General features: G+C 34.7%; 1 protein-coding gene across 3 annotated transcripts in view; it reads left to right on the top strand.

The window, feature by feature from the left end:
• The window catches only part of ITFG1 (integrin alpha FG-GAP repeat containing 1), an 85,644-nt gene that overhangs the window by 1,175 nt on the left and 67,511 nt on the right, over positions 1–16,958 (top strand). For all 3 annotated transcript variants that reach the window (XM_074839189.1, XM_074839191.1, XM_074839190.1), the window contains exons 2-6: positions 2,728–2,800; positions 4,220–4,365; positions 6,033–6,090; positions 6,682–6,756; positions 10,405–10,499. In XM_074839189.1, coding sequence (XP_074695290.1) covers positions 2,728–2,800; positions 4,220–4,365; positions 6,033–6,090; positions 6,682–6,756; positions 10,405–10,499 — 447 coding nt within the window. The remainder of the gene's footprint in view (positions 1–2,727; positions 2,801–4,219; positions 4,366–6,032; positions 6,091–6,681; positions 6,757–10,404; positions 10,500–16,958) is intronic.

Genomic DNA, 16,958 nt, shown 5'->3' with positions numbered 1-16,958 from the left:
TTGCCAATGTTAATCTTGGATTATTTTGGTTGCTTGAAGCTATGCATTAAGTTAATAAATCTATTCTCAAATTCATCTCTTTTTATTCAATCTCAGAAATGTTTCTGTAAGTATCTTCGGTAAGGCATGAGTGAATTTCCCATCTAGTTGAGATATTTAAATGCATGGCTCCTTCAGAATGTTCTGCTGGCTCATCTACTGAAAAAATGCACTGAAAGATTAGATTTTAAATGAACGTCAGTGATAAGGAATTTAATTTTTCTTTCCTTATCTTTCAGATGAATGCATATAAAAATGCAAGTTAAAAGTTTTAGAAATGAGACTCATGGTTTCTTCCTTGCTTCTGCACAGCAGCACTTGCTATAGTTTTCCTACTTGGTACTTTCTGTAAAAATCAGCCTGAAGTAACTTACTTGAAAACATTATTTTTCATAATCCACGTCTTGACAAAAAGCAGCTTGAAAATTTACAGAATACCTTCTAAACAAAAAGCCAATTCTAAGTAGTAAAATTATAAGTAGCAGAATAAACAGTAGCCAATTCTAAATAGTGCTGAAGAAGTGAGCACTGGAGATAATACTAGACTTTGAGGAACAGTGATTTGGTAAAGCAGCTCAGTCTTAATAATCCTGGCCCTCAATAAGGAAGTGGGGATGATGTCTTGGGCTTTTTGCTGAATTTATATTACTGTTCTGATTTTGAATTACTTCAGTTGAATGAGAGTATGCTCCATGTGCTCAGATACATGGAAGAAAAATCAGTTTGTACTCAGAGCTTTGTAAGGGAAGGGAAACTAGCTAAACATGAGAGGTAGTCTAGATCCGGAAGTATTTAGTTGCAAAAACAATTCAAAATTACCAGTGGACCCTGCGTTTAGTCAATTTTTGTAACTAAAAACACGCGAGTAAATGGAATCGTGCATACACATACCTGTTTTGTAAGTACTTGCACAAAATAGGGATAAGTGGGGAAGCTCATGCTGTTTGCTTGTTCGACCTATCACCCTCTGGTTGTGTTTGATGCCTCTTCTGATAGTACAGGGCAGTGAGTGGTCATTCCCCTATTCACCTTCTGCATTTCATTGGAGAATTTTGAAACCTCTGTGATATCCTCACTCATGTTTAGACTGAAGACCTCTCATCTCCATAATTGTTGTTTGTGTAGAAACTGTTCCCTTTTTTCATACCCTCCAGTGTACTTTTTTTGAGATGAGAGGACGAGAACTGCAAACAGCATCTAGGATGTGTGCACTATGGGATTGATGTAGTGGCATAGTGATTTTGTCTTCTGTTCATCTAATAATTTCCAGTAGTCAGTTTGTTTTGACTATTGATGAGCACTGAGCTGAAATTTAGCTAAATCTATCTTCAGTGACCATAAAATCTCATATCTGAGTGGTATAATTGACTTGGAACCTGCTGTGTGTGAAAACACATTTGCTTCTTCATCATCATCATTACTGTACCACACAGATGATAAAAAGGCAGGTGAAAGTCTATAGTGTGAAATCAGAATTACAAGTTTTAGCAGTCAACCCACAGCTTTATTATCAAAAGCTTAACCAGCCAGCAGGCTTTTTCACCTTATGTGTGCCAACTTTTTCAATCATCTGTGAATGTGTAGTGCAACGCAGGCTTTATTAGCTTGCCAGATGGGACTGCACTAGTTGCCCCTATCCATTTTGAAAGGATTTGTTTTCATTTACTCATTTGTTGGCATATTCTCCTTGGCAAATACATTTATGGCAGTTATCTTTTTTTTTTTCATAGCCTGGAAGCTTGTATTCTGCTATTTCACAGCTGTGAGCTTTGCCACAGAATGATGCTTTTGAAATATACTATGGTAGCTCGAGTTTGAAACCAGAGAATTATTTTTGATAGGTAACCTAGTTCTTGCAGTTTGGGATGCTACAGGTGAGTTTCTTGGAGAATGCAGAAAAGAAATGTAATAAAGGATGAGTAAAAAAATGGTATTTTTTTCTTTAGCTGTGAACTATTATTTTGCTTGCAGTAGTGCGTGTTTATTTTGGTTTACTGACTGAAAATACATTTCATCGTTCAGATTAAAATATTTTTTTTCTTCCCTGCATTTCAATTATTTGTGCAACATAAAATACGAGGTTTTATTTAGATCTTTCTGGAATAATTATATGATAGTGCCTTGTATTTCATTGTCTCTAAAGAGGAAATGCTGCAGGGAACCAGGTTACTTCTGTGAGTTCCATTTAAAGTGCTTTTGTCAGCCAACTTGGGAAAAGTGTCAGAGACAGTATTAAAAGAATCCATTTGAGTTAGCTTTTAAGCTTTAATTATTTGTATGGAACTGATACCTACTACTTTTCTACATGTAATGTTTCTTAACTCATTATAGGAAGTTTTACATTAAGCAATGTGATAACAATAGTAAAGAGAACAGTCTAACACTAAGCCCCAAAGAAAATTCTTGATATTTGCATTCCCCTGAGATGCAATTAGATTTATAGGTTGTATTGAAGAAGTGTTCCTTTTGCTTCCTTATGAATGAGGAGGAGGTAGTTGTATGGAAAGTCTTTCAAAGTTTTTGCTGCCTTATGAATGAAAAGGAGGTAGTTGTATGGAAAGTCTTTCAAAGTTTTTGCTGCTATGAGGAATGACTATTAGTGGCATGGCTTTTTTAAATGTTGGGTTTGTACATTTTTATTTATTTTACAGTCCTCCTGTGTTATTCATTGTCTTACTTGCTTTGCAGGAAATGAGTTGATTATCTTTTTGGCTGACCAAAAGGAACCATACTTTAAGCCCCGTGTTAAGTTACCGATGAAGTAAGTATTGACATTCAGTGGTGAAACAATGTAAGTGGCTGTTTTTCTTGAAATTGCATTTCTACAACTAGAATTGTCTGTGCTGTTGTTATCTGTTTGACTGTGTTGTACAACTTGCCCTTAGAGCTCCAGTTCTTTGACTAGTTTCCTGGTTAATTTCCTGATAAATTTTTGGTTTGATTTTGTGGGTCAGATGACAGAATTTGTGGAGATAAGTTTTGTCATTCATATTGTTAATAGGTGTGACTTCCCACCCCCTTATGGAATTTCTAGGCTTTGGGGTTTTCTCCTCTAACTAGTATTAAGAATACCTGTAGCTTGCAGTATTCTTGCAGTTGACTTGGTTGTTCAGGACTTTGTTTCCTAGTAAAGCAAACTATCGTTCCATGTCATAGGTTACGTCTTTTTGGCAGGTAGTATTAATCTCTGTCCCAAGATATGTTTTCAGGGAAATGCTTCTAGTTGCTGTAGTTACTGATGGAATCCAGCCAATATCATCTGCTTTCTAAAGAGATACGGAGAATGGTGTTCTGGTATTTCTGTACAGAGTTCTGTTCCTTTCTAAAGTTTAAATGTGCCTTTAAAAAAAAATATCAATTTTTAATAAATGTAAAACAGTCTGTGTGTTTACGTACATACATATGTATAGTTTTAACGATAATAGTATTACAGGTATGTTATTGCTTATGAATAATGCTTTTTAATAGTATTATGTCTATTAAAAGTTGAATTGCTGTTATAGCTCAGCTTCATCTTCTATAGTTCTATATATTTTTATTTTTCCTTATTACTTTCTACCTTGGAATGAGGTAATCTGTTTAGTGCGTTAGACATGACCTGCTTTTAATTCTTAACAGAATGATCCATGTTTGTGTGTGTAAAGCAGAGTCTCTAAGTATGTAACCAAGTAAAAAAAGATAGAACAAACAAAGGTAGGGAGGAGTGATAGGATGTGGCAGAAGATAGGAGATGACATTGTCTTTAAAAAGATCTAGCTATCTGTCCGACTCCTGCTGCTTAAACTGCTCCTGTTGCTTTATGATCTTGAAATGCAACCAAAAGATCCTGCTCTCTGAAACACATTTTTGGGGACTGGTTCTACAACAAATGAAGGTATCTAATGAAGACTAGATAGCATTAACAAACTGGGTATGGCTGAAGAATGCCTGCCAGCTGAAGTTTAGAGTTAAAAATGTCATCCTTCCTTAGAGGAAGACAGCCTGCACAATGCTTGATTTAAAATTACTTTTGCGATAGATGAGGACTTTATGAAAAGCCAGGTTGTTGAAGGATAATACTGTATTGGACCAACTCATAATAATTGGGACGAAAAGGCAAGCCTTTGAACACACAAGTACTGTCAGTTTTCATGCACGTTTGTACAATTATTTGCATGTAGGGTTTTTTGTTTGTTTTTAGATCTCTCGGTGTTACCATAACCAGTGTAGTTCCTGGAGATTATGATGGTGATTCACAAATGGATGTCCTGCTGACTACCCAGGCACAAAATCATGGCAGAGATGAACTTTCAGTGTTTATTTTCTGGGGGCACAACCAAACATTAGGTGAGTTGCTGAGACTGATTATTAATAAGATTATTGGACTTTTTAACAATTTGAAGTATTGTCAGAAAGTTATAACTCATTTTAAAGTGTAGTGATTGTTTTTACAACTAAAATAGGGATTAACAGCTCTTCAGCTTCATACCCATGTTTTATCTTGGTGTTAAATTGTATTCAGTAGTTAATGAAAGAGAACAAAGCCAAAACTCTTGCTTTATATCATGCCGCAGACATAGCCAAACAATATTATAGTTTGACAGTAACCTACTAACTGAAGAGCTGCTTCTCATGGCTTCCCCATTCTGTATGTCAGCCTCACAAAGATTATCTCAAAAAACTTACCTTGAACTTAAAATGTGCTGAGAACCTGGTATAAAGCTTAGTGCAAAAAATTTCAAAATACCATACCTAAACTTATGAATGGTAATATAACACTCTGATTTCTGTGAAACCAAATTCTTCAAAGACAGTGAGACACTAAAATAGGTTTTGGGAGAGAGGTTTCTAGAGTCTCTATCACTGGAAATTTTCAAGAACTTCAGAATTGAGTTTTTAAGTCTTTTGGCAGGGTTCTAGGTATAGCTGATACTGTCTTAGGGTAGAGTCATGGACTCTGTGAACTCTTGAAGTCTCTTCTGTTTTCTGTTGACTTTGCTAGGAAAGGGTTTTGAGAAGAGTTTAGGGTTTGAAGAAGGACAGGAAAGCAGAAGAAGATACTGAAGAATAATTATTATAAACAACTGTGTTATGAAATAGTTACAGGTGAGGCAAGCAATGGGCTTAGGTACCATTGCTTCTGGCTGTAATCAGAGGTGAAACAATCAACCTGGGAAAGTGCACTGGATCAAGTATTGAGAGAATAGGAGGTATCTGTAGTATTGGGAAGAATATGAAGGATTTGGATTAATTTATGCTGTCTTGCTTCTGAATAAACAAATACTGGGAGAGGCACAGATGATCATATGGGGCTTAGAAAGGGAGTCAGAGGTTAAAAATTCAGGCATTGTTTGGTATGTGGTGAGGATACTGGGAAGGTATGTGGTGCCTACTTGGGTAATGGAAGTGTGACAGACAAGTCAATAGGAGGGTACTGTCATATAAAATGTGGAAACTGGAAAGGAAAGAAACATTACAGAGAGATGAAGGAAATGGGGATGATATGGCAGGGAGTTTTGTTTACAAGTAAAAGTGAAGTCTGAGTGGTGATAACCTGATTAGGACTTAAAATCCTCACTTCCCATTTAGGCAATCTACCTCTAATCCTTATTTTAAACAGTGTATATGATTAAGAATGTTTTTTACAGTGGCAAAACATTAACAAGAGGTCTTATGTACAATGTTAAATTTTTAGGCTGTCTTCATCCCAACTATTTCAGATTTCATGTGTCTGTGATTGCAGTCATATGCAGAAATAGGTTTCACTAAGATCTATTTAGAATAATTTGTTGAAAAGTTTAGTGGTGCGAGAAGAAGCTTCAGCATTTTAACTGTAACTTACCTTTCCTGCATAATTTCAGGAAGCCATTTAATTGTTTATGTTCAGTGGTGGCTGATTTTTTTTAATCATAGAATTGATAATTGTAAATTAATAGAAGAAGAATTATGTCTAAGTTAAAAATGCAAGTGTCCTAACGTATTGGTAACTGAATCAAATTATTTTCTGTTTTCAGATCTTAACCATAAAATTATGTTAAACAGGACTTTTCAAGATGAGCCTCTAGTAATGGAGTAAGTATGACCTACTTTTTTAGAAAACAACATTTATAATGGTGACTAAGAGCAACTTAAGTATATTTTAACATTAAAATTTGAAACCCATGCTCTTTATGTTTTAAGAACAGGGTGGTTTGTGTAATGTCAACTGGTGTAACAAAAGATGATGAAACATAATGGTCATCTTTATGAATCATGTATATTATACCACCCTGGCAATAGGAAGGAAATAAACCTTTAATGTTTTTAATTCAGTACTCTGTTTTATGCAGAAAAAGAGCCTTTTTTTTTTTCTTTAATTTTGTAAAGCAAAAACCTTACTGGCTTATCAGACTAAGTGAATATCCCTTTCACAGTACACTTCCCTCTGTGTGAAATGCTGAACAAAAGAGGGGGGAAATATAGCTGGAAAATCGAGTGCATGGCATAGTGTTAAATATTGAAAAAAGTGTACTACTACCAGTAGCTCAGACGAGAGCCAAAATTCAGAAAAGACTACACAGCTGAAAATTCATGGTGGGAAAATGCTAACAGATTAGCTTAAGAACAGTTAATTTCAACTCCCATAACGACTAAGGTGATACTGAAATTGTTTTGCATTTTCAGCTTTAATGGAGACTTGATTCCTGATGTCTTTGGTGTCACAAGTGATTCAAATAAGCCACAGATATGGATAGGCAGGTAAGCTAAAGGTTTGTTTGTTAGCATGAGTTTTGATAACTTCCTGTGCATCCACTTCTGGTCTTATTAAAGAGGCATAAGACTCATGTTTAAGTGGAACTGTGCAAATATGTGAATCTTCTCTCATTTCCGTGTGTATCTTTAAACATTCAGTGACACTGCATGTAATTTTTAAAGTGTTATTTTGTAGGGGACGTAGTTGTTTTATAGGGAATGTAGACATTCCATGAGAGCTGAGGAAAAAACCCTTTTATTTCACATGAGAAAGAGGATAATTGTTTCTTGCAACTGTTATAGTCTCCCTTGTTTAGTACGCTTTGATATTTATTATTATAATATGTATTATGGAATTCTATGCTGTACAAAAATGCAAACCAAAGTTTTTAAGTAGCGTCTGTAGAATTGAAGGTGCATTTAGTCTGATAGATGAAGTGACAGGTTGATGATGCAAGAAGTACTGGAACAGATGTTATATTATAAGGGATGGCAAAAGGAAAATGTGGAAGAGTTTGGGGTAGACGTAAAAAATCAGCTTTCATTTATCTAGGAAATTAATTGTAATGGGAAGGTTACAACATGGGAAATCAAAAGCACAGGAAGCGCAAAGTGTAAGGACATTAAGCTATATATGTTAAGGAAAAATTTGGTATGCTTCTTGGGGGAAGAGATTCATAAAGAGACATAGGGCAGAGGTGACTTTAAGTAGCAATATAAGTGTGCATGCAGGCAATGTTTTCTGTATCATGTCTTTTGTGTTAAGGAGTGACTAAGGCCCCTCTTTGGCATATAGAAGTTGGCTGAAGTCTTATGAGATTGCAGTAGAGGGGACTTAGTTTCATTATTAAAGTTTTTGCTAGCCCTGGAATTTCTAGAATGGGACTACCTAGCAAGTACTGGGATAAAAATTATTATTTTAATGGCATATTTAAATCATGAGTAAGGACTACGCAAAGGATTGTTTTTGTTTAACTGTTGTGGGTATGAATGCTGAAATCAAAGCATAATGAAAGAATGGTCCTCTACTTACTCAGAAGAACCAGTCTCTAAACAAAAAATGAAGAAGTAGCAATGTGTCTGATATTGGGCAAGATTCCAAAGAACTTCACATCTGTCTTTTGAAAATAAATTATTTCTTAAAAACACTACTGGACCCTAGAGAAGGACAGTTCACATTCTATTCAGTTTGCTTGATACTGATTTTGAAGTTTGTAATCTGATAAAGAAAAAGAAAGCTTTGGCTTTTGAGAGCTATTAGGACTGTGTTTCCAAGGATACAGATTGGTGGGACTCTGAGTTAGTGAAAGTTTCATTATTGAACATGATGACATTTTTCTTTTTAAAAACAACTAAAAATACGGGTCTGTACATCTTTTCCTGTGACTTTTGTCAAACTGAACTTAGCATACATGCAGTCTTTGACTTTTGTAAGGAAAAACTTCATTGTTAGTGTTGTGGGTTTGGGCATTCTTTGAAAAAGAAAGAAGCCTCAAAAGAAGGATACTTGAATTAGAACTCTCGCCGATTTAAAGATTTTTCTCTCAATTGTCAAAGAATGTGCTCAAAAGATAGCAGAAATTATTTTTAGGATGTGAGTTGGATTAAAATGTAAAAATAAATACATTGTTCTTAGCTCTGTGATGATATGAAAACCACTCTTGACATTTTCTTTTTGAACTATTTTCTTTTGACTGATAATAATTTCCAGTGAATAATTGGAAAAATTAGGAACTGGGCTTGTGTTTTCTTAGGGGATTGGATCTTTAAATCAGTTGTTCGACGAAGTTTACATCTTCTAACTTGCTATTTTGCAGCTTTTAAGTGGAACTTGATAGGATTGTCTTGAATGTTATTTAGTAACATTAACATAGAAACTTGCAGCTCTGTGTGTTTCAGGAGAAATCCAGATTTTGGTGTCACTGCTGTTTTACATTTGCATACGATCAATACTTAAGTTTATTTTAAAAGAAAGAGTGTGTTAGTAAGTCTTTGCATTCCTATGTGGCTTTCTTCAGCTATTTTTTCAAAAGAAGTCTGTTACCACTGGAAAAATCAGAGATGATTACTCTGTCTCTATGGCAACAATATATCAGCTTTCTATTGGGCGTGTCCATGGCCCTTAAGAAATGTTTAAGTAAGGCTTCCCCTCCACCTCCCCCATCAGAGAGTTTAATAAATCTATACTTGTTGTTCCTAACTGGCTATTTTCCTTTCCTCGGAGATCATTCAGAAGTGATGTAGGGTAAATAACATTTAAATGTGTAAATGGAAACTATACACTTCTTGGCAATATGTTTTTGGTCATTAATCCAAACTTGGATTTTATCACCATTACTTTTATTTAAATTGATGGCTTATGGACCAGAGATTTCAAATTCACAAGGGTGTTTCTGAGTACCTTGCGATGATTATATATTGAAAATTTTATGAGCTTTTGAAGATATGGAAAAATGGGAAAGATTTGTTTCATTCTGTGAAGAAATTCTTTCAGTAGCATAAGGATACAAATACACTTGCTCGTTATGGCTCAAAATAAGACTGAGTGCTATAGGTAACAGTATAAGCAATGTCTTGTACACGAAAAACAGCTTTATGTCATCTGCTTAGGAAAAAATTTTTCTATTTTCAATCTAAAATGTTTTTAAATTTACACTAGAGCTGTATAACTTTCTTGGCTATTTCCAAAACTGAATGCAGAGAAAAAACTGTAGAAAATATTTAATTATTTCTTTGAGATGAAGTGATTCTTTTTAACATTTCTAAGACTTAGTTATGATCTCTGGGAAGTAATCAGAGCTTTTTTTTTTCCTCTTACCATAACATGACTCAAGGACTTTCGTTCCAGGCAGTAGTAATATCACTGTCTTGCTATTGTGTAGTGCATTGTATAGTGCATATTGAGCTTTTTCTGAGTGTAGTAGTTAAGGGTTCTGAAAGTAACATACCTGATGATTCAACCACTATGACTTTTGAAGGGTTTGTTATATTTCAATGCGCTGCTAATAGGGAGGTTTGGAAGTTCAGTCATTGTTAGAACAGAAACCAGGAGGGCATGTATGTTCATAAATAAATCAATGAAAGTATCACCTGCTTGGGAAATGACATCATTAGCCTGTAGTCCATCATAATGTAAGAGTTTAATTCTTGGGTTGACTTTTTTTTTTAAAGTGACTGAAAATAAAGTCTATTTACATGCAGCAGACATGAGCTGCTTTATCAGCATGTGGTTGTGTGCATTTTTGCTCATGTTTAATCCTAAAGTAGATTTCAGAAGTACTGATAGTAAAACTGCTTGAGGAAACTAGGGAGGACAGCAATCAGTGTCTCAATATTTACAGTTGAAGTCTAGGCACTAAATATCACTTTGTGGGTAGTGATACTTCTCTGTGTACAAAAAAAGTTGCTTTGGAAAGTTAAAATCTAATTGAAGCCGCTGTGCTATGAATCATCCTTCACACAACCTTTCAAGCAATTACTCTAGTTACTTGGTGTATTGTAAGCTAAGTAGTAATTTTAGCTTAACATTAGGAGAACATGCTTTCAGTTCAATTTTATTGAAAATTTCACATTTTTTTAAAAAAAAGGTATATTATAATGATTAACAGTCCCTAAGCATTGATGAAATGTATTGCTTTTTATTCTTGTCTGTAGGAACTTATCATGGCATCCTGCACTGGAAACTCAAAGCAAAATGTATATACCACACTCCCATGCATTTATAGATTTAAATAATGACTTCACTGCTGGTAAGTCATAAAAGTGTTAGATACCTTCCTAAAAATATTGATCATTAAGTATACAATGCAATGTATTGCAGTTTCCTTCTACTATTTTAGTATATTTCATTGATGGTTTTAAAGAGTTGGTTCAGTAATTATATGACTTCTGGTTTTTTTTATTTTTAATTATTTTAATATCTCCAATTAGAAAATTCTGAGTTTTAAAAAATAACTGCCAAAATAAATAACCTAATAATGTTTTCTGCTTCTTGATGTTAAATTATTCAGAACAAGCATTAGTTCTGATTAAATTTGTGTTCACCATTAAAGCATTGTTTCCTGTTCTTCATGTTGCTGTACTCTAGTATTCAGTTTGCAACTGAATCAGAAGCAGGGCTGCATTTTCTTCATCTTACAGTCTGCAAATAGTTCTATAGTTCATTCAGAAGAATGTTTCCAAGGCTAGATTTATAATTTGTTTCTTGAAGATTTCAATATGACTTCATTCTATTTTATTGTAGCTAATGCTATCACTGATTGAGAAAATAGCATGTGAGACTATTCTTCTATTATTATATGAGCAATCCTGTAACCTATTTATAATTCAGTGTTCATAAACTAGTACTGGAGACAACTTTTCATATGGTAGATAAACTATATTCTTCCTTTGGTGGTGGTGGCTTTGTTTTGTTTGGGTTTTTTTGGTGAGATATGCATGCAATTTAGCCTTCAATTACCATGACGGATCTATTTATCACTTACATGCCTGGTTCAGACCTCCAAGCACATTTAAACATTGTGCTAAACTTAATTTCTTCATACACTAAATGCATTTTTATTCATTTATGTTTTATCTTCTGATAGATGTACAATGTACATCAATTAATATAGTAATTTTGGAAAGAAAGCTTATTTTTTTTCCTATGTGAAATGAGAATGAGAGAGGAAAGACTCCATAAATTTAATTAAGATGCTTATAAATGTTGGGGATTCAATTAATTGCTTTAGCACATAGACAAACCTTAATATTCAGTTCTGGCGCATTGCTGCATGAAGTTGTCACATGGCAATTCCAACTGGAAGATTAAATATACGGTCACTTACCATACGTAATCAGAGTCATCTAATGACCAATTCTAACACACTTAGTGATCTATAAATTCTTAGAAATTTTGTTTTAGTGGCATGGGCAGCATAGCTGAGAATTCCAGGTAGCATTTTAAGATTAATATATTGAAATCTAAACTCATGGGTAGGTAAAGGTAGGAAGTCTAAGTTGCTTACATAGATCAATCGCAGATTGATCAGTTTTTGCCAGTGTACACAAAGGTTTTTATGACAGCTAACAGCCTAAAGAATATCCAGAGAATACCAATTAGTGCTAGTGATATATGGAAGTTCCTCAGTTAAATAGAAATGGAAGTCAGGATCTTTGTGTGGGGAGTGCCAGGAGCTTTTATAGATTCACATCTATATTCATATCCCAAGATGTGAATAGAAGCTTCTGTGAAGCACTCCCCATAGAAAGATCCTGACTTTCATTTGCTTGTAACAGCAAGGATATAACACCTCAGGCTGAAATATGTGTTATTTTACAGCAACCTGAGGAAAATTTCAAGGAAGATAATTCATTCTGAGAAAAAAAATAGAGAAAATATTATCATAGAATTATTTTCTTTAAAATAAATTTTTGCTTCTGAGATGGGAATGGTAAATTCTTTTTTGCTGACCCTATGAAAATTGGACCAACTATGAACAAGGCATATGTTGATGAAAAATAATACCTTATTGGTGTTATCTGATATTTCATGACTGACGTGTTATTCCAGGACTGCCTGCTGCCACAGTGAAGTCACCAATCGTCTGGTCCTGTGTGCACATTTACAGCAGTTCTCTCACATCAGCTATAGTAATTGCAAGGAACTGTGGCTGGCAGGAAACACAATTCATTTTCACTTGAGTTATTAAGCTGATCCAACTTGCCATGCAGCTTCAGGATTGCCAGAGCCTGTGTAAGCACAGAGAGAAGGTTGAGGCCTCTTTTTAATAGCAGCAGTTGTAGCCTTTCTTTAACCAAGCATGAAATTGCCCCTTGAGTCTCATTGTGCCTCTCCCAAAAAATACCTGTTTAGTGTTCTACCATGTCTCCTTTAATTTGTGTTAGTCTGTATCGGTTGGGCAGGTGACTCATAGAAGTAGTCATAAAAGTAATCAGCTGATATAAATGAAAAAAAAAAAAAAGGCAAACCAAAAAACAACCTGTATGTAACTGCCTATACAGTATGATAGTACTGTGATTCTAAATGCACTCTGCCAAACTGGGCCAAGATAAGGTGCTGATTACTGTAGTATGCCCACAACTAGTCCTGTGTCTCAGTACAGTCTGCAAACTTTGCAGAAGACAGCTAAATGCTTCTCCTGCTTGTTTAGCTCTGTTCCTTGTTAGCATAGTTGGGGCAGTGCAGCCTTACCAAACCAGCAAAGAGAGGAGTGCGATTCATATTGTATCATTTCTGGATGGAGTCAGGAGTCTATGACTTATTAGTTGGTTCAGGTAGAGCTAGTGAAGAGGAGAGGACTCTTGTGACTTGGTCTTCACCCGCACTACCATTCTTGAGTTGGAACAAAACCTCATAAAGAATACGTCCTGGTACACATTAGAATCATACTAATTAGGAGGGACACATTGACAAGGATGTTGGGGAATAGTCTGCATGCTGAAATCCTGTTGTCCAGAAGACTTAATAATCATGACATTCGATGCTGCTGTGGTACTTTTGGCTGCAAAATTCAGAGTATTTACAGGCAATGCTACGATTCATGAATATGAAGATGTACCTAAAAGGGATGCACTGATTTTTGTTTAAAAATAAAAACTAAATATCCAGAATATGCCATCTTTACTTGGTTTTGTTTTGGTTTTTTTTTTTAAGACCATTTTCTAATGTTCTGTAATGTTTTGATGCTCTTTGTATTCTGTAACAGATGCAGCCAATTCTGTGGTTTTTAGCTGGGCTATTTTTGGCAATTCTATCATTATAAACAGCTTAGGAGATTTAAAGTGTGCTTGACATAAAAAAAAAATCCTCTCTGGGCTGAGAATCTTTTTGCTAGTTTATTGCCTAACCCGTTTTCAACCTGCTGATATTAAACCCTCAAAACAGAGCTTTTAATGGGCATGCTTCTCCTGCTCTGGGTAAAATGAAGTTCAATTGTTACAATTTCATTATATGAGAACGTGTTCATAAAGATGTTTTTAATCCCTAACAGTGCTTCATGAAAGGCTAACTGTGTAAGGATTTTATAATCCAAAAATCCGCTAACTGGAACAAAGATAATACTAATCTTTCTTGGTGAGATATAAACTAGGCTGTTTCAGATAGTAATGCTGCTGCTGTTTTTAAATAAAGCATCCTCATGTAGAAATCTCATAATTTTTAATTCAGCAAGTAATTTTGAGCTAGGCCAGGAATTTCATATTATCCGTGCAAAAATTTGCAATATAAAACTTTCAGTTTTATAGAGTTTGTGTGTGCTTTATGAATAAAGATAAAGCAAACAGAAAACTTTCAAGTGTCTTCTGCGTGTGTATTAAGCATGTGTTGCTCTGGGGAGGAGTATCTAGTTCACAGAGTGGCTGAGATTGGAAGGAATGTCTGGAAACAGTCTAGTCAGCGTACCTACCATCAATGTCACTCTTCGTATATGCACTCAGATAGATGAAAGATGAGAAAATGTGGTGACCCATGTTAGAATAGGGCTACTGGGTGTCTAGTAATGCTAATACATACTCACACTTGTCATTAGTTCTTTTTAACAACTAGCTTAAGAAAACAATCTTTAATAATAATAGGCTTGTCTGAACAGATTAACATCAGGTGTATTTTATAGAGCATGACAGTGCAGGTGAGTATTTCCAAAGTGGGCTCCTCAAGTATGAGGCCTGTCTTAAAAACATCATATCCTCAAACTGAAAAATTTATATTGTGTGACTTAAAAATATTTGTACAGAATTTAACTCTTTTGACTTAGAGTGAAGGAGGTAAAAAGTGACTTCTCTTTGCATTAGTCCACTCAGTTCAAAGTAAAAAGGAACTCGGTCTTTCTCAGAAATGCGTTTTGGATGTGTTAGTCAAGAAATGGAGAGAATACTGTTTAATTGAGTAAACGCTATTTGCAATGTGGTCATTATACTGAAGATTTTGCAACTGAAATACATGAACCAAACCATGGAGAAAAAGTGTTATAGCTGGAAACTGAGGCCAAGATAAGTAAGAGGACTTGATAAAGACCATCCAGAAATGATGCAGAGATGGGTACCACTATAGATCATCTATTTGAAGCTAGACAGTAGACAAACATTTTGTTTATGCCATTGTTGACAGGCATCACAGTCAGCATTTTCAGATAAATGCTTTAGACCAAGCTGAAGTTTAAATTTACTGTGGGTTACTAGGTGAACACTGATTAGTCTGTTTTAACACAAACTCTCATAGGTCCATCAAGAATGCTTTACCTAAAGTTGAAATTTTTACAACAGCAATTATTTTGCGACTTGTCATTTTTTTTTCTAATTAGTTAACTTGATTGTTTCTATTTAAAACATCCTAAAAAGTCAGATGTTCATTAAGGGCTAATGCTGTCTTTCTAAGCCAAAATTGTAGTAGTTAATTACTTGGAAAAAAAGGATTATTAATAAACAATAAATTTGTATGCACTCAAAGTTACAAGTCTTCTACTAAGAAATCAGGCCATGGCCCTGCAAATATTTTTAAAATGTTCAAATGTATGAGACAAACTGCCTTGGACTCTGAATCATACTGTAACTTCATACTGTACATCTGTCAGTGTATTCTTGAATGCTATGAAAAATAGTGTAGTAAATATTCTGTGCCTTATTTGCTTATGTGATTTCAAAGTTTGGAAATACTGCTTTTAGAAGTGGTCTTGTGTTGAACATTAGCACATGGTGTGTATAATTGCAGATATTTCTGGAACTGTTTATATGAAATGAAGGAAAAATTATAAATTTGATTTTGGGAAAACTAAAGTGGAAAAATCATTAGTCAGAAACAGCTTGCTATAAGCTAATTGCTAGTCTCTTTACTGATTTCTGATGGTTAATTTTCTTACGTTGTTTTGCTTTGGGAATCTAGAAACCTAATGTACCAGAACATTTACATTGTGTTTTCTTTTTGATTCCTACTTCTTAGTTTAAACGCATAAATGTAGATAGTTTTCTTCTTGAAAACAAATCATTCAAATCACAGGTGATATTCTGTTGTAACCATTTAAACCTGGATTCTGAAGTCACTGTCATGCACGTCAGACTCTCATTATATTTTTGGTGAGTTTCCTCTTGATGGAAGCTGGTGGCCTCTCTGCATATATTATCATCAAAGCTTATTTTATGCAATAAATCTGCATTTATTCTCTATTAAAATAACCAGGCTCATTATGTTTGGAAACAAATTATGTGGCCTTTTAAAACTTACCTTGAGTGGCATTTTAAAACAGTGGGGGTGGGTGTATGTATTTGAAGTCAAATTGTGTTCTCTCTGCTTTTGCCCCCTCCCTTATGTTTTTTCCCAAAACAAATATTCAGTAATGCCATGTCACAGTTTCATTCCTTGAACGGGTACATTTTTTTAATTTCTTAACTGTTTTAAGCTCTGGTAACAGAGCTTACCTGAGAATTTACAACAAATAATGGAGGCAAAAAATGTATCTCATAAGATATACAAGATATGTTTTGGAGGACCTCAAACTATGTGTAAAATTTTGTTTGTTTTTTTATTACTTTTATTTTTACTATTTACAGATTTGCTATCTCTAAAAATGTTCTGTGTGACATCATCTCCCGATACCTCTATTCCTCCACTTGTTCCTGCACAGTGTTCAATACCACAGGAATTTCCTGCTCGTAAGATAAAACCAGTTGCTCAAATTAGCTGCATCTCCTCCTGCTGCTGAGATTGTCTACTTTTGCCAGTGCCACTTTTCTTACTCATAGCTTACTTCACGAAGAGAATTAAAGAATGAGTAGAGATCTTTAGAGAAAAGAAGTAGCTATTTTAACTGAAGTTTTCCCTAATCTTTCTAAAAGAAGCCATGACCTGTGCTATCTGCTTAGCAATTTTAATTTTAAAACTGCTGTTATGAAGTGTCACAAAAGCTATTCCTTTTGAAATTTTTAATTATATACTGATATAGTTATATACACTGTGGGGTACTAATATGATATTTTGATGGGAATCAGTAACTTAATATAGGTAGGAAGTAAATTGGTTCTGCCCCAAACAGCATTTTGTTGAGAAAGCATGAATGTGAAAATGGGTTCTGAAAGCACTCTTAACACTGAGTGGTCATTTTCCATTGCATGAAACAATATTGTTGCCCTTATTCAGAAAACGAACAGAATTTTCTGTCTGAAAACTCAGGTTTGAAGTGATAAAAACCAGAGGAATAGTCCCACCTGCTCTGCAT

Source organism: Strix aluco, chromosome 14 (genome assembly GCF_031877795.1).
Source record: "Strix aluco isolate bStrAlu1 chromosome 14, bStrAlu1.hap1, whole genome shotgun sequence".
Lineage (NCBI taxonomy): Eukaryota > Metazoa > Chordata > Aves > Strigiformes > Strigidae > Strix > Strix aluco.
Note: the sequence above shows the minus strand (reverse complement) of the source record. Positions and strands in the feature narration are given on the sequence as shown.